Source organism: Staurois parvus, unplaced genomic scaffold (assembly GCF_062004578.1).
Source record: "Staurois parvus isolate SC_StPar_1 unplaced genomic scaffold, SC_StPar_1.0 ptg001345l, whole genome shotgun sequence".
Classification (NCBI taxonomy): domain Eukaryota; kingdom Metazoa; phylum Chordata; class Amphibia; order Anura; family Ranidae; genus Staurois; species Staurois parvus.
In genome coordinates this window covers 528,435-553,417 of record NW_028319141.1, presented here as the reverse complement: position 1 = coordinate 553,417, position 24,983 = coordinate 528,435, and the positions used below count along the sequence as shown (strand labels likewise).

At 45.0% G+C, this 24,983-nt stretch overlaps 2 protein-coding genes across 2 annotated transcripts; both read right to left on the bottom strand.

The window, feature by feature from the left end:
- Positions 1–3,210: 3,210 nt before the first annotated feature.
- On the bottom strand, positions 3,211–11,578 carry LOC149436769 (uncharacterized). Its single transcript, XM_089661486.1, has 2 exons — positions 11,552–11,578; positions 3,211–4,860 (listed from the first exon to the last, which is right to left on the bottom strand). The coding sequence occupies exons 1-2, from the start codon at positions 11,576–11,578 to the stop codon at positions 4,123–4,125; spliced, it is 765 nt and encodes a 254-aa protein (XP_089517612.1). The 3' UTR covers positions 3,211–4,122.
- An 11,192-nt stretch (positions 11,579–22,770) lies between these two features.
- Positions 22,771–24,063, bottom strand: LOC149436768 (uncharacterized). The gene has a single exon (XM_089661474.1). The coding sequence runs from the start codon at positions 24,061–24,063 to the stop codon at positions 22,993–22,995; it is 1,071 nt and encodes a 356-aa protein (XP_089517600.1). The 3' UTR covers positions 22,771–22,992.
- Positions 24,064–24,983: the final 920 nt, after the last annotated feature.

Here is a 24,983-nt window from a genome sequence, read left to right as displayed (position 1 = left end):
CAGCCATACCTGTGTGGAGACACGTGTGGTGAGAACACCGTTTACAATGCGTGGTGGAATTCCGTATGTGTTAGCCTTTGTGTGCAAACAAGGGGGGGGGGGGGTGCTTTCATTTTTTTCTTTTAATTTTTTTTCTATTTTTTTACACTGTCCCAATTTATTTATTACTTTTATTGCTATCAGACAGGTTCTCTTTACTGAGACATCTGCGGTCTATTGGACCCCAGATCCCAATCTGACCATAAAAACAGCCGATCAAACCAAGATCAGTTCATTCTGATGATTTCACAAGCTGGAAATGGCTTGTTTGCATCTGAGTGACTCTGGAAGTGACACAATCCTCGTTCCTTCTACATCCACGGGGGTTCCTTCATCCAGATTACAGCTCACCTCCTCATAGATTGTTAATAGGTTGGTCTGAACGATCTTTTCCCATAAATCCATGCTGGTTACTACTAATGATACTATGTTCATCAGCAAATTCTTGGGTATGGTCCCTTATCATCCCTCCAATAGTTTACAAACTATTGATGTTAGGCTGACTGGCTTGGAGCTTCCAGATATGTATCTCGGTCCTTTCTGGAATACTGGAACCACGTTAGATATTCACCAATCCGCTGCCACCATTCCGGTCAGTAAGCTTTCCTAAATATGTGGAATGACTGTCTATCAATAAGCTGGCTACATTCTTTGAGGACTCTCAGGTGCAAGCCATCTGGTCCTGGTGATTCATTCACATTTAGTTTTTTTTTAGACCTTCTAGTCTTTTGTAAGGGGCCACTACACTGACCACTGATAAAAGGGAATCCTTCCCCAATTGGTCACAAAATGTAAGGGACCACTACACTGACCACTGATAAAAGGGGAATCCTTCTCCAATTGGTAACAAAATGTAAGGGGCCACTACATTGACCACTGATAAAAGGGAATCTTCCAATTGGTCACAAAATTTAAGGGACCACTACACTGACCACTGATAAAAGGGGTTCCTTCTTCCATTGGTCACCAATGTAAGGGACCATTACACTGACCACTGATATAAGGGGGTCCTTCTCCCATTGGTCACCAATGTAAGGGACAGCTACACGGACCACTGATATAATGGGGTCCTCCTCCCATTGGCCACAAATGTAAGGGACCACTACACTGACCACTGATATAAGGGGTCCTTCTCCCATTGGTCACCAATGTAAGGGACCACTACACTGACCACTGATATAAGGGGTCCTTCTCCCATTGGTCACCAATGTAAGGGACCACTACACTGACCACTGATATAAGAGGGTCCTTCTCCCATTGGTCACCAATGTAAGGGACCACTACATTGACCACTGATATAAGGGGTCCTTCTCCCATTGGTCACCAATGTAAGGGACCACTACATTGACCACTGATATAAGGGGTCCTTCTCCCATTGGTCACCAATGTAAGGGACCACTACACTGACCACTGATATAAGGGGTCCTTCTCCCATTGGTCACCAATGTAAGGGACCACTACACTGACCACTGATATAAGGGGGTCCTTCTCCCATTGGTCACCAATGTAAGGGAACACTACATTGACCACTGATATAAGGGGTCCTTCTCCCATTGGTCTCCAATGTAAGGGACCACTACACTGACCACTGATATAAGGGGTCCTTCTCCCATTGGTCACCAATGTAAGGGACCACTACACTGACCACTGATATAAGGGGTCCTTCTCCCATTGGTCACCAATGTAAGGGACCACTACACTGACCACTGATATAAGGGGGTCCTTCTCCCATTGGTCACCAATGTAAGGGAACACTACATTGACCACTGATATAAGGGGTCCTTCTCCCATTGGTCTCCAATGTAAGGGACCACTACACTGACCACTGATATAAGGGGTCCTTCTCCCATTGGTCACCAATGTAAGGGACCACTACACTGACCACTGATATAAGGGGGTCCTTCTCCCATTGGTCACCAATGTAAGGGAACACTACATTGACCACTGATATAAGGGGTCCTTCTCCCATTGGTCTCCAATGTAAGGGACCACTACACTGACCACTGATATAAGGGGTCCTTCTCCCATTGGTCACCAATGTAAGGGACCACTACACTGACCACTGATATAAGGGGTCCTTCTCCCATTGGTCACCAATGTAAGGGACCACTACACTGACCACTGATATAAGGGGGTCCTTCTCCCATTGGTCACCAATGTAAGGGAACACTACATTGACCACTGATATAAGGGGTCCTTCTCCCATTGGTCTCCAATGTAAGGGACCACTACACTGACCACTGATATAAGGGGTCCTTCTCCCATTGGTCACCAATGTAAGGGACCACTACACTGGCCACTGATATAAGGGGTCCTTCTCCCATTGGTCACCAATGTAAGGGACAAATACAATGACCACTTGGGATGAACTCTGGGTTTAGTTGTCGGAGAGTAGGGTTGAGATGACAGTACAAACCAAACTTTGCCTGTTCCGGTCCCGTGTTTTGCAGGAGCCGATCATCACATATAGAAGAGACATTTCTACCACTTCTATATATAACAGTTTCCCGCTGTCACTGGTGCCTGAGGAAGACATGGATGGGTACAGCGGCCACACCCCCAGGAATCAGTGATGTCATTGGGAATCCCTGCCATGTAAGGAAGGGGGCGGGGAAAGCAGTGACATCACTGACCAAATATGGTCACTGGTCACATTTGGGTAATAAGGTCCCACCATCCCTGTCCCTTCCCTTATGTAGATGATGACAGTTTAGGGAGCTGTCATTGGGCTGGTGCTATTGTCGGGTACTATATACCCCATACTCATTCACATGGGGGGACGGTATATGGGGGCCCCCTGTTATTAAAGGGGGTTTCCAGAATCCAATATGACCCCCACCCACAGATCCCCACAGCCACCAGACAAGGTGCTATACCTGGGGGAATCCCCCCTGGTAAGATGACCCCCATGTTGTGGACATGTGGCCTGGTATGGATCAGGAGGGGGGGCACACTACAGCCCTCCTCTGCACTCTGTATGGTGGGCTGTATATGATATACTGCTGACCCCCGCACTCTGCGCCGTTATTGAAGGGTGTGAGGTGTCACCGAGGAGCAATGTTCTATATTGAAGTTTGCCGTCATTGCACCGACACACACAATAGTTTTTGTTCAATAAATGTTTTATTATAATTTTACATTTAACAAGATTGAAGCATAAAGATCAGGAAATAGTAAAGGAAGGAATCCGATTGGTCAGGAAGATCCCTTGTCTGGAATATGGGGGCGGAGTCATTATTATTGGTGTACAATACAATACACAACGTGTTCCATTATTATAACAAAGTATTGTAGAAAAGATCCCAACATAGAAAATGGGGGAAAGGAGGAAATAAAGGCGGATATGAAGGGGAATCTGTGTACGGGGAACACCTTAACAATCACCACCATTTTATTCTCCAGGGCCTCTGATGTCACAGAATAGATGTTTGGGGGTTTATCTCATCTTCAGGACCAAAATCTGCATTTTCCCATGTGTGCAAAATCATGCAGAAACAGCTCTGGCAGTGAGAGGGTTAATGTGGGCTAGATGGGATCCCTCTGCTGGGGTGACATTAGAGCTCCCCCTAGCTGCAGCCTGGTAATAACATTGCTGGGAGGTCTCTTCATTTCTCTGCTCCATACTTCCCGTCTTTATAGAAACGTCTCCTGACATTTGGGGGTCTATTCATAGAATGTTTGTATAGCAATTCCCTCAGTGAGAGTTCATGTCCATTCCTCCTGTGTGAATGGGGGAACCAATGTTATTAGGATCACATCTGAGCTGCTGGAATGTCTTCCATTCATGGAAAATACATTGAAAACTTCTTCTCCTGCCATCAATGGCCGACCCGGTCCCACACTTCATCCATGTCTTTGGGGACCTCTGATCTCCTTATGGACTGTTCCTTCCATGATGAAGATCAGCCATGGAGTATATCTGAGGTGTATATCAGGGTGTGCTTCTTCCCCACATGAGAGCTGGGATGTCCAGCAACATTCATCTAGAAGACATTTCCCGCACTCAAGGCACTAATACACCTCCAGGGTTGTGTGGGACCCCTGATATACAGGAAGGCAGGACTTCAGTGAGGAAAATTTCCCTCACTCAGGACAGGAAAGTGGCTTCTCCCCCGTGTGAGATCTCTGATGTGTGTGAAGATTGGACTTCACTGAAAAACATTTCCCACACTCAGGACAGGAATGTGGCTTCTCCCCTGTGTGAGATTTCTGATGTCTGTAAAGATTGGACTTCACTGCAAAACATTTCCCACACTCAGGACAGGAATGTGGCTTCTCCCCCGTGTGAGATCTCTGATGTCTGTAAAGAGTGGACATCTGTGAAAAACATTTCCCGCACTCAGGACATGAATGCGGCTTCTCCCCCTTGTGAGATTTCTGATGTTTATGAAGAATGGATTTCCGCGCAAAACATTTTCCACACTCAAGACAGTAATATGGCTTCTCACCCGTGTGAGATCTCTGATGTCTGTGAAGACTGGACATCTGTGAAAAACATTTCCTGCACTCAGGACAGGAATATGGCTTCTCACCTGTATGAGATCTCTGATGTGTGTGAAGAAGGGACTTCAATGAAAAACATTTCCCGCACTCAGGACAGGAATACGGCTTCTCCCCCGTGTGAGATCTCTGATGTCTGTAAAGATGGGACTTCAGTGAAAAGCATTTCCCACACTCAGGACAGGAATACGGCTTCTCTCCCGTGTGAGATCTCTGATGACTATGAAGTTTGGACTTCTCTGAAAAACATTTCCCACACTCAGGACAGAAAAATAACTTCTCCCGTGTGAGACCTCTGATGTCTGTAAAGACTGGACTTCGCTGAAAAAAATTTCCCGCACTCAGGACAGGAATACAGCTTCTCCCCCGTGTGAGATCTTTCATGCACATTAAGATGGGATTTATGATGGAAACCCTTCCCGCACTCAGGACAGGAATATGGCTTCTCCCCTGTGTGAGATTTCTGATGTCTGCAAAGATGTGACTTCTTTGAAAAAAATTTCCCACACTCAGGACAGGAATATGGTTTCTCCCCTGTGTGACATATTTTATGCAGATTATGACCGAATTTAGAACAGAAACCCTTCCCGCACTCAGTACAGGAGAACCTCTTCCCTATTGGAAGGTCGGCCCGGTCCCGCACAGTCTGAGGTTCCTCAGGATACGAGGAATCCGATGGTCCATCTACACTGGATGGTGCCGGATGGACATTGGAGGGAGCCGGGTTTTCTCCTGGACTATACTGTGTGATGTCCTCATCTTCTACTTTCCAGTCTGGAGACAAAGTGAGACAATCCTCGGAGGTTTTCCTCATCTCCCGGCCATGGACTAAAATACAAAGACAAAGAGGATTACTAGACAGGAGCTGATTGGTTCCCCCAAACCAGGACTCCGCCCACATCAGGCAGCTTGGTCTCTGAGGAGCTTACAATTCCACCCTCAAGGGAACTAGGAAATGGCTCCTCTGATCTCCTACCAGGTCATTTCTTTATTCATGGACCTTAGTCAGAGAGTGAGGAAACAACCAGAACTGTCTTATATAGGAGGGACAGTGATGAGGGGATTATAGGACGAGGGTCCCCACCCCCTCTATCACTCATCACCATCTTCCCAACACAAGAAGTACTGCACTTCCTTATTTAGTCCATGATTTAGTCATGAAGAACAGCGGGGCTGAGCCCCACCAGAGGTCAGAGAGTGAGGATGGGGGGAGAACAACCAAGATGAAGACTGGACTGATCCTGAAGACCACCATCATTGGGGTATTGACTCCTCCCTCATTATCACTTTCTGTTTAAGGGTCCAAAGTTGGAGGATGTTATCACATTATTATCACCATGTAAAAGTCTGTGCTCCAATCACATCATCCGATATAAAATGTCCAGCTGGGAGGAAATGGGTGGAAAATAATTAAGGCGTAAAGTGAAGGAAATGCGTATTTGCTCCCCCGCTGATGTTGAATGTTCGCCCCTCACACAGAAATGATCGGTCTAACAATGGAATGTTCGCCCCTCACACAGAAATGATCGGTCTAACAATGGAATGTTCGCCCCTCACACAGAAATGATCGTTCTAACAATGGAATGTTCGCCCCTCACACAGAAACGATCGGTCTAACAATGGAATGTTCGCCCCTCACACAGAAACGATCGGTCTAACAATGGAATGTTCGCCCCTCACACATAAACGATCCGTCTAACAATGGAATGTTCGCCCCTCACACAGAAATGATCGGTCTAACAATGGAATATTCGCCCCTCACACAGAAACGATCGGTCTAACAATGGAATGTTCGCCCCTCACACAGAAACGATCGCTCTAACAATGGAATGTTCGCCCCTCACACAGAAACGATCGGTCTAACAATGGAATGTTCGCCCCTCACACATAAACGATCGGTCTAACAATGGAATGTTCGCCCCTCACACAGAAATGATCGGTCTAACAATGGAATATTCGCCCCTCACACAGAAACGATCGGTCTAACAATGGAATGTTCGCCCCTCACACAGAAACGATCGGTCTAACAATGGAATGTTTGCCCCTTACACAGAAACGATCGGTCTAACAATGGAATGTTCGCCCCTCACACAGAAACGATCGGTCTAACAATGGAATGTTCGCCCCTCACACAGAAATGATCGGTCTAACAATGGAATGTTCGGTGTAACACTGAGAGACAGAATACAACAACAAATTCAGCAAAAATACATCTAACAAATGATGACTGATCTGCATGTTCATGAGGGAAAGAAGGATTTGATCCCCTTCACAAAACATGACTTAGTACTTGGTGGCCAATCCCTTGTTGGCAATCACAGAGGTCAGACGTTTCCTGGAGTTGGCCCCCAGGTTTGCACACATCTCAGGAGGGATTTTGGCCCACTCCTCTTGGCAGATCCTCTCCAAGTCATTAAGGTTTGGTGGCTGACGTTTGGCAACTCGAACTTTCAGCTCCCTCCACAGATTTTCAATCAGATGAAGGTGTGGAGACGGGCTAGGCCACTCCAGGACCTTAATGTGCTTCTTCTTGAGCCGCTCCTTTGTTGCCTTGGCCGTGTGTTTTGAGTCATTGTCATGGTGGAACACTCATCCACCACCCATGTTCAATGCCCTGGCTGAGGGAAGAAGGTTCTCACCCAAGATATGATGGTACATTGCCCCGTCCATCGTCCCTTTGATGCGGTGCAGTTGTCCTGTCCCCTTAGCAGAAAGACACCCCCTGTAACGGACCGCCTAGCGGCACCACTAGCACTCCACTGGTCAGGTATCCCCAGAGCGCGGAATCTAAGCCCCAGGGTACTTGTTCACCAGGGCCCCTGATGGTGGGGATGGACTTGGAGTACCCCGAGACCAGGTCAAGACTACTGAGCACACCCGTCAGTGGTAGGGGTGTTCGCCAGGGGCTCCAACAGGGGAGAGCCTGATATGAGGAGGTCGGGTGACCCCGATGGGATGGATGGATGGCTGAGCAAGTGCGAAGTCAGACAGGCTGAGTCGGTAACAGAGAGGACAGTACTGTGCAAGACAGTGGGCAGAGAATCGTAGGGTCACACGCCAGGTCAGCAACAGCAGGTCAAGAACAATCCGGGTCAACAACTTACTAGGTACAGGTTCGCAGGATACAGAATGCAGGTAAGACCAGAAGGCACTGAATGACAGCTCAGTGCCATTTAAATATCCCGCCCTGCGCTGTCATTGGTGCCACGTGCGCGCCCGCGGTCCCTACTGCGCATGCGCAAACTCACTCGCCGCGGTCGGCCAGGTCTCAGTGCCCGCATTCCGACACAGGGCGGTGCACTGCACCTGTGCCGAGCCCATCGCGACAGTGATCCCTGACACCCCCAAAGCAGAATGTTTCCACCACCATGTTTCACAGTTGGGATGGTGTTCTTGGGGTCATAGGCAGCATTCCTCCTCCTCCTCCAAACACGGCGAGTTGAGTTGATGCCAAAGAGCTGGATTTTGGTCTCCTCTGACCACAACACTTCCCACCAGTCCTCCTCTGCATCATTCAGATGTTCAGTGGCAGACTTCAGACGGGCCTGGACATGGGCTTTCTTGAGCAGAGGGACCTTGCGGGCACTGCAGGATTTCAGTCCTTGTCGGCGTAGTGTGTTACCAATTGTTTTCTTGGTGAATGTGGTCCCAGCTGCCTGGAGATCATTGACAAGATCCTCACGTGTAGTTCTGGGATGATTCCTCACTGTTCTCATGATCACTGACACTCCACGAGGTGAGATCTTGCATGGTGCACCAGACCTAGGGAGACTGACACTTGTTTTGTGTTTCTTCCATTTGTGAATGATTGCACCAACTGTTGTCACCTTCTCACCAAGCTGCTTGGCCATAGTTTGGTAGCCCAGTCCAGCCTTGTGTAGGTCTACCATCTTGTCCCTGACATCCTTGGACAGCTCTTTGGTCTTTGCCATGGTGGAGAGTTTGGAATCTGATGGTTTGATTGCTCCTGTGGACAGGTGTCTTTTATACAGGTAACACAATGAGATTAGCAGCACTCCCTTTAAAAGACTGCTTCTAATCTCAGCTTGTTACCTGTATGAAAGACACCTGGGAGCCAGAAATCCTGCTGAATGATAGGGGATCAAATCCTTCTTTCCCTCATGAACATGCAGATCCGTCATCATTTGTTAGATGCATTTCTGCTGAATTTGTTGTTGTATTCTGTCTCTCAGTGTTACACCGAACATTCCATTGTTAGACCGATCATTTCTGTGTGAGGGGCGAACATTCCATTGTTAGACCGATCATTTCTGTGTGAGGGGCGAACATTGACCATCAGCCGAGGAGCAAATACGCATTTCCTTCACTGTATGTAATGTACAACTTATCATAAAAGATACAAACGTTAGGACTATACAGTATTAGTTTTCTTCTATATTCATCTGGTGATCTAGCCAGTAAATCTGTTTTATAAAAACTCTGCAGCAGAATGTATCAGTTCCAGGGATGAGGCAGACCATTTACCACTGACAGGGGGCTTACAATGATCAGCTTTTATTTATTCATGTAAAACTTTTATCCCAAAAGAAAAAAAACTGTTTGATGTAACTGAGTATGAAGTGTGAGCTGGAGTTTGGCTTCAATTAGTTACTGTTTTTATATCTGCTAGTACATCTAACACTCCCCTCCCCCCAGACTGACCATGCTGCTGTCTCCACAGTGGGGGCGCTCTAATACAGAAGGTGTGTTACTGGCCAGATCACCAGGTGAAAACGGAAAAAGCCAAAGAAAAAGAATGCAGCCGCCACCTCATCCTATGTCCAGTGATAGCAGTGACATCTACTGGCCACAGTGAGACATCACAAGACAACCTAAACTTAGGGAGAAACCAAGTGAAGAACTATACAATCAGCCTGAGCCAAGTACAGCCCAGCCACAAACTAAACCCACATAGTACCTCTATTCAGGACAAGGGGAGCGATACTAATAAATAGTGTAAGGATCACATCAAATTGGTGTTTAGTAATCAGAGATCACTTACAGTGGTTGTAACCCTCAGACATGGAATATGAACAAGGCATATCCCTCTACAGTGTGTACTTGTCTCACTCCAGAGCAATAAGAGTCATTTCTTTCTGCTGTCTCCTTCCTCTGCGATCAGCATGAATCACTTCTGACAAATCTTCCTGACACCAAGAGAAGAAATGTGAAAGGGAAGAAGCTCCAGCACACAGCCTGTGATTGACAGCCTCAGCTCTGTTCCTGTGTGAAAGTGTACCTTCCCTCCAATCATCTTTCAGAGCTCACATCACTGAGCTCTACAGAATGTGACTTTAGCTCTCTGTCTCTTTTTTTCTGACTTCTCATACAAGCTGTACACATTCTGGGCTTTGAACAGTTGTAGAGAAGAGAGTACTGCAGATAAAAAGGTGCAACATATGTAGGAGGATTTGTTTTATCTCTGTGTATCACCTGAGGCCAGTCACTTCTCTGGGTATATGGAGGGTTTACAACCACTTTAAATGTTTACTGTAGACAAGTTGCAGAGATCCCACACCGCTGCCTCCCATCTCCTGAGACTGCACTCAGTGACTTGGGGCTGAGACACTACAGACATATCCCTCCACCCGGCACAGCCAGCAGAACACAGAGCAAGGAACCCTGGGAGAAATGTTCTGTCAGAGATATAACTAGATCTGGGCATGGGGAAGGACACCCAAGACACACACCCCAGGTGCCTAGGTCTAGTATCACTTATGGTGAAATGAACATTTTGCTGCCAGCTGATCCCCAGAACCTCCATAAATCCAGTCTAGATACATAAATTGTGTCTGCAGGACAGAGAAGGAAGATTATCCGAGAGAAATCCAGGAATACAGGACGGGGAACACAGCTCAGGAAAGTGACCAGGGGATTACAGGCTGATATCACCCAGTCCCCGCCCTACTCTGGACCAATCAGTGAGCAGTATGGGTGGAGGAATGGATTTAGTGTTCATGACCCACCTGTGCTGATCTCTGTAGGAGTGTCCTCCTCTATAAATGTCTCCGTTATTCCATCCTCCTCCATAGACTGCTGATCATCCCTCACATACGCCTCTTCTTCTTCTGATTTCACCTCAAATTCTATATCGATTGGATCTCCACTCTAAATCAAGGAAATGAGAGAAAATATCATCTGTAAAATGTAAGGTCACATAAACATCCACACATTGTCTCTACAAGTCCATGTTCTAGATTCTCCATCCCACCAACCTTGCAATGGGGAGGGATGGTGTGACCTTCCTGTGTGGAATCCCGGGAATACAGAGGACGGGGACATCTCTCTGGTGGGTTCCTGGTATTAGGTGGCTCCATCATATCCTTGTGTCCTTCTGAAAACTCCTCCATCACTCCATACTCCTCATCCTCCTCTTTATACTCTTCTTTAACATCAATATTATCATCCCCGAGGATTCCACTCTGAAAGATATAATAAAACATTCATTGTAACAAACATGCTGTGTATAAATCACAACTACCAATAATTGTCATCATCTACCTGATGATGGTGAGGGATGGTGTGACCTTCCTGTGTGGAATCCCGGGAATACAGAGGACGGGGACATCTCTCTGGTGGGTTCCCATGACTGGATCCATCTGTAGGAAACACACACACTGACTGAATCCATTGTTTCTATGTGTTTATCAGATGATGGGGGATCTAGGTGGATCCTCCGTACTGCTCTCTCCTTTACAATAAAGTCTCCTCTTACCCGGTGATGTGAGGGGCGGCTGATTGTCCATCATGACGTCCTTGTAGAGATCCTTGTGTCCTTCTAAATATTGATGTATATCATCAACATGTGTGTATCATTATCTGCTGAAGATAAGACGTCACAGTGACTGTGGAGGAAGAGGACGGACATGACTATGGAGGAAGAGGCCAGACGTGACTATGGAGGAAGAGGACGGACATGACTATGGAGAAAGAGGACGGACGTGACTATGGAGGAAGAGGACAGACATGACGGGGGGTTACTGGGTATAAATAGAACATAACATCTTATTACCTCCTCTGTTGCCACGTCCACCAACATCTCCGATCTCATTCACACTACATGGCACAGCCTGCCTTTAGTCCAAATGACTTCCTGTATGTTCCTGACATCACTTCCTGTCTGTTCCTGACATCACTTCCTGTCTGTATTCCATAGAGAAGTCCTGTCTGGGTAGTAGAAATGAGATCACCATCTTGTGGAGTTCAGAGGAACTGCAGCCCCGAGAAATGTCCCCTAATACCCATTCCTGCATTGTATCTAACTTACAGAGATATCAGGGAAGAGCCAAAATAACTAAAAAAAGTAAGAAACAATAAAACTAACTTTTATGCAACCAACTGTTTAAAAAATATATTTTACTACAGATAGAAAAGTCTTAAAGACACAGAACACAAGATACAAACAAAGGTATACATAAAAGTAGAGAATCATCCGAGAAACCCCGCCCCATGTGACATCAATGATGTTACATTGGGCGGGGTTTCTCGGATGATGTCCATGGCTGGCCCCGCCCAAAACCTATTTAAGAACTGTCAGCTAGCCTTTTTTTCAGAAGGCTGGACGCCTCCGACGGGACCAGATTTTTTTTTTTTCTGTTTTTTCGGGTCCCCACTGCCGTGATTGACGTTGGATCTACTTCGGGGGACATTGTTTTAATAAAGGACTTGTCAAAGACCCTGTACTGTGTTTTTTTTACACCACACTTAGTTTTTTTGTGAATGAGTCGTGGGATGATGTACCGCAGACTCATTCACGTAGGGGGGGCTGGAATCTGGGGGCCCCCTTGTTAAAGGGGGCTTCCAGATTCTGATAAGCCCCCCGCCCGCAGACCCCCACAACCACCGGCCAGGGTTGTGGGGAAGAGGCCCTTGTCCTCATCGACATGGGGACAAGGTGCTTTGGGGGGGAGCCCCCTCTGCCCCAAAGCACCCCCCCATGTTGAGGGCATGTGGCCTGGTATGGTTCAGGAGGGGGGGGCGCTTGCTCGTCCCCCCCTTTCCTGACCTGCCGGGCTGCATGCTCGGATAAGGGTCTGGCATGGATATTGGGGGGTACTCCACGCTGTTTTTTTTTTAATTTTCGACGTGGAGTTACTCCTTAACATCCATACCAGACCTGAAGGGCTTGATAGGAATGGGAGGGGGGACCCCCGAAGGGCTTGGTATGGATGGGAGGGGGGACCCCCGAAGGGCTTGGTATGGATGGGAGGGGGGACCCCCGAAGGGCTTGGTATGGATGAGAGGGGGGACCCCACGCTGTTTTTTTAATTATTTATTTAATTCACGGAAATAATTTAAAATTCAGCTGTCAGTGGGAAACCCCGATGACAGCTGAAACATTCCTTCTGTCCCTGCAGAGAGCTCCGCTATTATATTTGACATTAAAAAGTATAGAGACTGCAACATTGTATCTATTTGTATCCATTCCGGATATAGATGTTTTTATTCTGATACATATAGATACAATGTTGCAACCTTTATACTTTTTAATGTCAAATATAATAGCGCAGCTCTCTGCAGGGACAGAAGGAATTACTTTGCTATTATATTTGCCGGCCGTAGACGGGGCGAAAATCAGACAATTTTGTTTACCGTTGGTGGTAACGTCGGCCCATTGAACAACCGATTTTTTGTTTTTTATTTTTTAAACGGTCAGTTTTCGCCCCATCTATGGCCTGCATTTTTTTTTCTTCTTTTTTTTATTCTTCTTTTTCATTTTCTTCTTTTTCTTCTTTTTCTTGCAGGTCATGGCTCATGCACAGATTTTTTATCTGTAAAAAGATGAGCTAATTTGCTGATCATTGCCGCTAAAATCGTCCGATCTGCAAAAATCGGCCAATTTTTATCCAAATTTACTGATTAAAAAAAGTTGCAAAATCCCAAAAAATGGCTGACCAATTAACCCACTAACCCGAAAATCAGCCAATTTTTTTTCCGGCCGATTTTAGACCCATCTAAAGCAGGCCATAGATGGATCTAAAATCGGCCGATTTTTCTGCCGAAAAAAAACCCAAACGATTTTCAGGCCGTTAGTGGGTTAATTGGTCGGCCGTTTTTCTGGATTTTGGCACATTTTTTTTTATCAGTAAATTTGGAAAACAAAATTTCCAACTTTACTGATAAACAAAATATGCCAAAATCCCGAAAAATGGCCGACCAATTAACCCACTAACAGAAGAGGCCCTTGTCCCCATTAACATGGGGACAAGGTGCTTTGGGGGGGAGCCCCCATGTTGAGGGCATGTGGCCTGGTATGGTTCAGGAGGGGGGGGGCGCTCGCTCGTCCCCCCCCTTTCCTGACCTGCCGGGCTGCATGCTCGGATAAGGGTCAGGTATGGATTTTGGGGGGATCCCCAAGCTGTTTTTTATTTAATTTCGGTGTGGATTTACCCCTTAATATCCATACCAGACCTGAAGGGCTTGGTGTGGATGGGAGGGGGGACCCCCGGAGGGTTTGGTGTGGATGGGAGGGGGGACCCCCGGAGGGTTTGGTGTGGATGGGAGGGGGGACCCCATGCCATTTTTTATTTATTATGGTGCTGGTTTTTAAATGTAATTCTCCCTTTTTTTTCTTAACTATAGCTCAGAAATTCACCTGTCACTTCCCCCAGCTAAAAGAGAAAGTTTTCTTGGAATTTATATCCCTAAAGGAAACAATGTTTACTTTGAGTTTATTAAAAGATACAAAGTTTTCTGTAACTTCGGGGAAAGTGACTTCTAAGCTTGTGAACTATAGTGAAGAAAAAAAAGGCGGCATTTGCATTTGAAAATCAGCGCCGACATAGACTTTGTATTGCGAAAAAAATTATTAACAATTGTGTAAACCGAGGCATTATTTTCAATGGATTTTCATTCATAAACCAAAAATTACGTTCCCCGAGGCGTTGGTACACCGAGGTACGCCTGTATTAGTATTGCAATCCTTTGTATTGGGATACATAGAACCAACATACATGTGAATTGGCAACATAGCACAACATTTGTGTCACATTGGAGATATCTGCTAGTTACACTGACCTTGCCCAGGGACTTAGGATTGATTCACACCACAGAAATACAGGCTGGATTAGTGTTCAACAGCTCCATGGATTAGTGGTTAGCACTGCTGTCTCACAACACTAGGGTTGTTGGTTTGAATCCCAACCACGGCAATGAATTTGCATGATCTCTGTGTGACTACCCTAACATACATGTACTGGTGGCCGCATCTTTGCTTTCTGTTTAAATGATCCCTAGAATGTGAATTAGAATGAGGCCTTGTCTGTTCAAACACCTTTAAAGTAGCACCTTATGTGAATGTCAAATGATGGGATGAGATAAGGGCCGGGACTAATGATTGATTGGATAATGCTGGTTTGCACTCCAACTTCTTTTGGGCAAGTTTGTCAAACATGAGAAGAGTGAGCGAAAGAAATGGATTAAAAAAAAAAATAATAATAATGGCATGGAGTCCCCCCCAAATCCATAACAGACCCTTATCTGAGCATGCAGATACCACATGCCTTCAAAGACTTATTTCCTTTGTTGAATTGCCTGCTTCGTTCACACTAGATGTGATTTAAAATTGTGCTTTTTGTTGGCAATTTCACCGTGTTTTCTGTAGATTTACCAATGAGTTTTCAATTGTTTTTTGCATTGCAATTTCTATTGTAGTCTATATGTGAAATTGCTACAAAATGCTGAAAAAGTTAGACGAGAACTACTTTTGAAATTGTGCTGCAGCAAATCGCTTACGTTAAGACACTCACATCCACATTCATTAGATTGGATATTAGGTACAATTTCAATTCCCAAATCGCACCTGAAATCGTGAACCCTGGATGTGACTTGGCATGCGATTTGCATGGCATGCAAATCGTATGCCAAGTCGCACCCTATTGTCTGCTATTAGAGCGGTCACATGGGTGCGTTTCCTACACTGATTTTTATAGTAGTACATGTACTACTTTTGTGACGATTTGCATAGATATCTGTGTCAGATGTCTTGCAAATCGTAAGGAAATCAGCATCTTCACTGTACGTCGCACAATTTCTAAATCGGCTTTGATGTGACCGCAGTGTAAGGCCTTTTTATGTTTGATTTCCTGAGTGTTTTTCTGATTTATGGGAAATGCCGCATACTAGCAAAAGTGAATTGACATTTTCAGTATTGCATGCGAGATGTGGTCATGTGACTGCCTTAACTCATGCGATAATCTGCAGTGAATTGTGCCCATAGGGCCAAGAAATATTACCAATAGGGTTCCCTTTCACATTTCTGTTCAATGTTCTGTTGTATGCTGCACAGGTACACGTCACTGTGGCTTTCTTTCTGACTCTGATTTGTGGGGCCTGTATACCAAGGGTTAACGCAGGTGGGAAGAGGATTCATCAGGTGCAAACACTTTCTCTGACCAAATGAATGGCAGTGGTGGGTGTGGCCTACCTAATATTAAGAGATGCAGTAGTGGCTGATTTTTGCCTTGTACAGGCACATTATTTCTGCATGTCCTTGTCTGTGGTGGTTTGGGGAGGAAGAGATATTGTGGTGAATTGCCCCAGGCCACACTCATGCTGTGTTTGGGGGGGGGAGAGATATTGTGGTGAATTGCCCCAGGCCACACCCACGCTGTGTTTGGGGGGGCAAGAGATATTGTGGTGAATTGCCCCAGGCCACACCCACGCTGTGTTTGGGGGGGGAGAGATATTGTGGTGAATTGTCCCAGGCCACACTCACGCTGTGTTTGGGGGGGAAGAGATATTGTGGTGAATTGCCCCAGGCCACACTCACGCTGTGTTTGGGGGGGGGAAGAGATATTGCAGTGAATTGCCCCAGGTCACACTCACGCTGTGTGTTGATGTGGGCTGTAAATGTTTTGCATGTTCTTCCTTCTAAGGTGTGTTTGTGTGTTATTGTACAATGATTGTGTGTTTATTATCTTTGCATTGTAATACTAACACATGTCCATTGCTCTGCTCTTCCAAGTTTTCTTTATTTAGAATGAAATGCAGTTTTCAGACAAACATGGTGAGAAATGTATTTGTGGGGGATTTGGGGAGGTGGGAGGTGTTTTATTTTGGCACATATGTATTTTTATATTGATATTTCGATCTGCAGCTTGTCTTGTGAATAAGCCCAAGTGATATTAACTGTTTGTCTCCTGCTGTAACCTGTGAAAGCACAGTTCATTAGAAGTATAATCTTTTAGATTGTAAGCTCTTATGAGCAGGACCGTTCTATTTTAGCAAAATCAATCCTGTGCTTTTTTGTTTTTTTCCACACCAAGATATTGAATGTAGCTTTTTGTTGCTATCCAAATAAATGTGGAATGTGTATTTGATCAATAAACATTTGTACTATGTATTTTTTGGGGGGATTATTTCATGCTCGAGTTGTATGTTGCACATTGGCTAAATGGTTAGCACTTCCACCTGGCATTACTAGGGTTGTTGGTTCGAATCCCAGCCATGGCACCTCCTGCCTGGAGTTTGCATGTTCTCCCTGTGCCTGTTTCCTCCGGGTACTCCGGTTTCCTCCCACACTCTAAAGACATGCTGGTAGGTTAATTGGATCCTGTCAAAATTGGCCCTAGTATATGTATGAATGTAAGTTAGGGCTCTTAGTACGCCCCTTGAGGGTTATGGACTGATGTGAATTTACCACATCTATATGTAAAGCGCTGCGTAAATTGACAGCGCTATATAAGTATCTGAAATGTACTCTCACCCCTAACACTTATTGTTGTTAGCTATATAATATGCCCAAATCTTCCTTGTTAGAGCGCATATGTGCAAGTATGTCCAAACTAACAAACCAAAAGCCCCCTATTGCACCACAAGACCAAGTTATGTACCAATGAATAGGTCGTGTTCAATGTGCAGCTAGCTATTCTTCTTCTACAATCCTCTTAACTGTAAAAAATTGGGCCCCATATTTATGTTGACTTTGGGCCTTTACTGGCAAATATATATTCACCAATGTCATATACACATTATAGCTGCAAGCATACATTCACCAATGTCATATACACAGTAAAGCTGCAAGCATACATTCACCAATGTCATATACACAGTATAGCTGTAAGCATACATTCACCAATGTTATATGCACAGTATAGCTGCAAGAATACATTCACCAATGTCATATACACAGTATAGCTGCAAGCATACATTCACCAATGTCATATACACAGTATAGCTGCAAGCATACATTCACCAATGTCATATACACACAGTAGAGCAGCAAGCATACATTCACCAATGTCATATACACAGTATAGCTGCAAGCATATTCACCAATGTCATATACACAGTATAGCTGCAAGCATACATTCACCAATGTCATATACACAGTATAGCTGCAAGCATACATTCACCAATGTCATATACACAGTAAAGCTGCAAGCATACATTCACCGATGTCATATACACAGTAGAGCTGCAAGCATACATTCACCAATGTCATATACACAGTATAGCTGCAAGCATACATTCACCAATGTCATATACACAGTATAGCTGCAAGCATACATTCACCAATGTCATATACACAGTATAGCTTCAAGCATACAGTCACCAATGCCAAATCCACAATAGAACTGCAAACATATATTTGTGAATGTCATATACACAGTATAGCTGCAAGCATACATTCACCAATGTCATATACACAGAGCTGCAAGTATACATTCACTAATGTCATATACACAGTATAGCTTCAAGCATACAGTCACCAATGCCAAATCCACAATAGAACTGCAAACATATATTTGTGAATGTCATATACACAATGGAGCCGCATGGAAAATTGCTATGGTGCACAAATAAATGCCAAGACGGCTGTTGGAGGAGGCGCTAGAGCAGCTGTCATACCGGAAATACGTCATGACGTTGGCGGCAGGACGTTTGTACACACCTGGAAGTGGTAGTGGGGAGTGTGAGTGGATGGGAGTGTAGTTAGGAGAGTTAAGTGGTCATTTACAAGTCTATTTTTTAGTTTTGTGAATTGTTCTTTTGTGGAATTCCAGACCACATCTGGACATGGCGAGATCGCTGTTCTCCACCGAGGAGCTGATCCTCATTGGCCGGGGAAACATTATTAATAATTGTTGTATCTTCAGGAGGAAACATGTCCAATTCCTAGATCCATTGAGGTACATAGCAGAGGTTCAAGGTTCTTCCTAACTATACAGGTGGCACAGACACAAGCATACACCCAGGGCCACTGTTAGATATCATGGGGCCCCGTACAGCATACCTGACAGCCCCCCACCTCCAGAGAAAATATCCAAATTATATTTATGGTAAAAATACACTAAAAACATTATTAATGGACACAATCCCAACCATATTCCTGTGAAATCTAAATGATAAAACTGTACTGAGTTCATAAATCAAGCTGTGTGTGTAATGGAGGTCTTGGGGCTCATTCACATGGGTGCTGTGGCCTGTAGCGTGGGAATCAGTGGTTGGTTTTTGTGGCTGTCGCCGTTTGCAGCCAACCTATGTTACACTATGGAAATGCTGCAGGTCATAATTTGACAAGCATATGGGTGCAGGTGTACAGCCCTGAACACAGACAGTGAGCATTCAGGGCCACTTCCCCACGCCATCACACCTGTCAGATGACAACCTGTGTTCATACAGCTGCTGTGTCCCCATAGTGTAACAGGTGGCTCCGCCCACATAAACAACCCCCTCATTCATGCTGTACAGGACAGAGGACCTGTGTGAATGGGGCATTTTTTACTTTTTTTTTCCTCAGCTCGTTAATTTCAATGGGCTGCCTAATGTGTGGGAACATGCAAAAATACTGCAGGCATATTATTTTAAAAGTGTGTTGCGCCTAACCGTGCACATCTGCAGAGGGCATTGCATTTCTTTGCTGTGCTGGAAAATGTGTGTTCTTGCATGCGTTTCTGCACCACCAATGGTGTGAACAAGTCCTAAGGGTCAGTTCACACTATAGAAACAGTCTAGATGTGTTCCTGATGCGTTTTTTCAGGCCCTTTTGGCATGCATGTTTATTGTGTTCCAGTAAATTTTGGATGCGTTTTGGACACGTTGCATTACATTTTTGTATCCCTTCAAGTTAGTTTTTTCTACTTTCTTTTTATTCAATTTAATTAGGGACATGTGCACTTTAGTACATTCAAGGACGTTTCAATGTGTTCCAGTACAGTTCTGTGCATAAACAATGCAGCGTGGTCAACTTTGTTTACAGCACCTGCAATGCACTGAAAATGCAAGCGCTGATGTGAACTATGACATTGAAAACCATATAACCTTCTCTCTGTGCGTTTGTGATGCCAAAAAAGCAACTGAAACACATGTAGGGTAAACTGGCCCTAAAGGTTATTATAGGTCAGGGACCAGGACTGACCAGGGATTGTGAATTCAATCAGACTAGTGGTGAGATACAATCAGCAATTGTATAATAATGTGAGATCTGAGCTGTAGCTGATAGAAAATGAGACACATTCACTTGATCAGTAAATAGTTAAAAAGAGTGGGGCGGTGATCCATAGATTTGCATATGGGACAGGTGATGATGGGGTGGGGGAGGGGGTCAAGTTGTATAAGGAGACAGATTTAAAAGAAGAGAAAAAAGTTACAATGAAATATACACAGCATGAAACTTGCACATTTCCTAATTGGCAGAAGAACAGGACGCAGGTAACATTCATCCACTTTCTAGTCATTAGGCAAAATCATAATTGATTGATCAATATTCCTGGCACTGACACAACCCAGAAAATTGATCTCCATTTTTTGAACGTTCATAAATGTCAAGGAGCTTATAATCTAAGGGCAGAAACTCAGCCATGTAACTAGGTCCAATGAACCTAACAGCATGTCATTTGAGTGTTGGCAGAAACACATCCATACAGGGAAAGCATGCAAACTGGGATGTAGCCATCACTGGGATTAGAACCCATGACCCAAGTGCTGTAAGTTCTGAGCTCTAACCACTAAACCACTGTGGGAGACACAAATTGAGATACAATGTAGAATAGTTACATTGTTTAAAAATGATAGAGCGAGCGCTGGTCAAATGATATAGACTAGTAAAATGGTATTACACAAGATAAATATAACCACGAACAGTAGTGCATGAACTCGTGAAAGGTCATCCACCCCTGTGACAGTGTACTACACTATTAAGCACCTTTCTGGCTCCTGTGGCTGAGCTAATTCCTCCCCAGGACCATTTGGGCACCCACCCTGATGGATGGATGAATGGATGGATGGAGCTGGATGACTAACCCATAGCTGCCAGCATACCGCTGCACCCCCAGATGTGTGATGTGTATAACCCATGCACATTAATACTTTTGTTCTGGTGAGTGTAGACCAGTCCCAAGGGTGGTTTACCTTTCACGAGTTCATGCACTACTGTCCGTCACAGAGAGACCACACGTGCCATTCATAGGCACTCTCTGAGTTGGTACTCTCACATGAAGGACATTCCATTATTCAGGAATGATTCTATGAACTTATTTTAGCACCATTTACAATTTTACATCATTATTGCAATTCTTTGCACGTTTTGGTTTTTCCATGCGTTCATTATTGATCACATGCATTTATAGCGCTGCACTTGTCTATAACATAGAATAGTTACGTGATTAAAGAGAATGAAGATATATCATTATATTGGGAAATTAGAACTAGACATTCCCAATTATTTGAGATATAAGTGTGAAAATGTATAACATCTGAAAATAGAATGTATGACATTCATTAGTAAATGCATCAGTTGTCTCATCATTTTGGAGAAACAGCAAAAAAAAAAAATATATATATATAGGAGTACTAATTATGTTACATTCTAAGTATTCTCTTATGCCAACAGGAAAACGCCAATGGTACAAAGCCCGCGCTTGTGCGCCATCTAGTGAACATATCCGGTATTGCACCTAAAAATGTGCCAGACGTGATTCCACATTTACTAATAGTAAAGTTGACGTTCGTCAATGAGATTGCTAGACGTCGCTCAGAGGACTGACAGGTCTTGACTGATTTAACTGAGTCTGCCTGAATGTTCAGAGTCTGCTGGTAGACTCACGTCTTAGTAAATCAGGGTCCTGATGTCTCTTAACAGAGAACCCGTCACCATAAAATCCTATAGGGGGATAATGGTCAATTATGTGATAGCAATAAAGATAAGTAAAAACAATGAAACTTACACCCAAACACTTAAACCCCGAACCAAAATCTTTGAATCCCCTCTTACATACAACCAAAACATGGCTTGCACCACACACATTACATCACGCCATGCATGCCAGAGTGAGAGCAGTCATTCTCCATCCATTATTCAGGGTCACCTCTACACCGAGGACCAGGAAAGGCATTTATAGTGCCCCCCATGGGCCATTATTGAAGTTTTGTCATCAGCACACACAATTCTAGGGCTGGACACGTTGGGTATCTATTTACTCGGCACAACCTCATTATTTACAGAAAAACTAAGTAACAAATGTCATCTATGTGCTCTAAGATTACAATGAATGTATTTTTACTGAAATGTAACATTGATGAACTATTGATTTAATATCATGTGACATAAAGATTGTACCTACCACCATTTTATTCTGCACGTCCTCTGATTTCAGAAATATATGTTTGGGGGTTTAACTAATCTTCAGGCCTAAAATGTGGATTGTAATATATCTGATTCATACTTCCCATCTCCTGACTTCTTGAAAAACACGGCATAGCAATCCCCCCCCCCCCCCCGGGAAAGTTCTTGTACTTCCCTTCTGTGTAATGGGGGATTAACCAAATGTCCTCGGGAGATTTGCTGAGCTGATCAAACATTTTACATCGATTTAACATGGAAATTGTTGTGTTTGTTCACTAGTGTGATACGTGTCCTCTGTGTGATCTGTGTCCTCTGTGCGATCCGTGTCCTGTGTGCGATCCGTGTCCTGTGTGCGATCCGTGTCCTGTGTGCGATCCGTGTCCTGTGTGTGATCCGTGCTGCTCATACTAATGGGGCTGATTTCTCTTTCTGCTTTACAAAGAGAATAAATTGCCAGATTTCTGCTCTGTGTACAGAGTCCTGTGTTGTTAGTAAACACAGAGCCCTTTACTGGAATTCACTGAGCCGATCAGCAGGTTTTTATATAAAAAAATCAGACCTCTTAAGTGTTTGTGAAATCTCCCACCACAAAATGTACTCAGCCAATGACAGGTCAGGACTCCATTTTTATTCTCCTGATATCAATGGCCAACCCGGTCCCACACTTCATCCATGTCTTTGGGGGCCTCTCATCTCCTTATCAACTGTTTCTTCCATGATGAAGGTCAGCCATGGAGTATATCTGAGGTGTATATCAGGGTGTGCTTCTTCCCCACATGAGAGCTGGGATGTCCAGCAACATTCATCTAGAAGACATTTCCCGCACTCAAGGCACTAATACACCTCCAGGGTTGTGTGGGACCCCTGATGTACAGGAAGACAGGACTTCAGTGAGGAACATTTCCCTCACTCAGGACAGGAGAGAGGCTTCTCCCCGTGTGAGATCTCTGATGTTTGTGAAGACTGAACTTCCATGAAAAACATTTCCCACACTCAGGACAGGAATACGGCTTCTCCCCCGTGTGAGATCTTTGATGTGTGTACAGATGGGACTTCTGTGAAAAACATTTCCCGCACTCAGAACAGGAATACGGCCTCTCACCCGTGTGAGATCTCTGATGTGTGTAAAGATTGGACCTCCGTGAAAAACATTTTCCGCACTCAGGACAGGAATATGGCTTTTCACCTGTGTGAGATCTCTGATGTCTGTAAAGATCAGACGTCTGTGAAAAACATTTCCCGCACTCAGGACAGGAATATGGCTTCTGCCCCATGTGAAATCTCTGATGTATGTAAAGCTTGAATTTATCTGAAAAACATTTCCCGCACTCAGAACAAGAATATGAATTTTCCCCTGTGTGAAATCTAAGATGTGTATACAGAGATGACTTCTGTGAAAAACATTTCCCGCACACAGGACAGGAATATGGCTTCTCCCCTGTGTGAGATCTTTTATGCACTGTAAGACCGGATTGAAAAGAGAAACATTTCCCACACTCAGGACAGGAATATGGCTTTTCAGCTGTGTGAAATCTCTGATGTGTGTAAAGATGGGACTTCTCTGAAAAACATTTCCCACACTCAGGACAGGAAAATGGCTTCTCCCCTGTGTGAGATCTCTGATGTGTGGAAAGATTTGACTTCCTTGAAAAACATTTCCCACACTCAAGACAGGAATGTGGCTTCTCACCTGTGTGAGATCTCTGATGTGTGGAAAGATGAGACTTCTCTGAAAAACATTTCCCACACTCAGGACAGGAATACGGCTTCTCCCCCGTGTGAGATCTCTGATGAGTGTAAAGACTGGACTTCTGTGAAAAACATTTCCCGCACTCAGGACAGGAATACGGCTTCTCCCCTGTGTGAGTTCTTTTATGAACATTAAGATTGCATTTATAATAGAAACCCTTCCCGCACTCAGGACAGGAATACGGCTTCTTACCTCCCTGTACCCTCATCTCAGCCGGGACGGCGTATTACCTTCCTTTACCCTCATCTCAGCCGGGACAGCGTATTACCTCCCTTTACCCTCATCTCAGCCGGGACAGCGTATTACCTTCCTTTACCCTCATCTCAGCCGGGACGGCGTATTACCTCCCTTTACCCTCATCTCAGCCGGGACAGCGTATTACCTTCCTTTACCCTCATCTCAGCCGGGACAGCGTATTACCTTCCTTTACCCTCATCTCAGCCGGGACGGCGTATTACCTCCCTTTACCCTCATCTCAGCCGGGACAGCGTATTACCTTCCTTTACCCTCATCTCAGCCGGGACGGCGTATTACCTCCCTTTACCCTCATCTCAGCCGGGACAGCGTATTACCTTCCTTTACCCTCATCTCAACCGGGACAACGTATTACCTTCCTTTACCCTCATCTCAGCCGGGACAACGTATTACCTCCCTTTACCCTCATCTCAGCCGGGACGGCGTATTACCTCCCTTTACCCTCATCTCAGCCGGGACAGCGTATTACCTCCCTTTACCCTCATCTCAGCCGGGACAGCGTATTACCTTCCTTTACCCTCATCTCAGCCGGGACAGCGTATTACCTCCCTTTACCCTCATCTCAGCCGGGACAGCGTATTACCTTCCTTTACCCTCATCTCAGCCGGGACAGCGTATTACCTCCCTTTACCCTCATCTCAGCCGGGACAGCGTATTACCTCCCTTTACCCTCATCTCAGCCGGGACGGCGTATTACCTCCCTTTACCCTCATCTCAGCCGGGACGGCGTATTACCTTCCTTTACCCTCATCTCAGCCGGGACGGCGTATTACCTCCCTTTACCCTCATCTCAGCCAGGACGGCGTATTACCTCCCTTTACCCTCATCTCAGCCGGGACAACGTATTACCTTCCTTTACCCTCATCTCAGCCG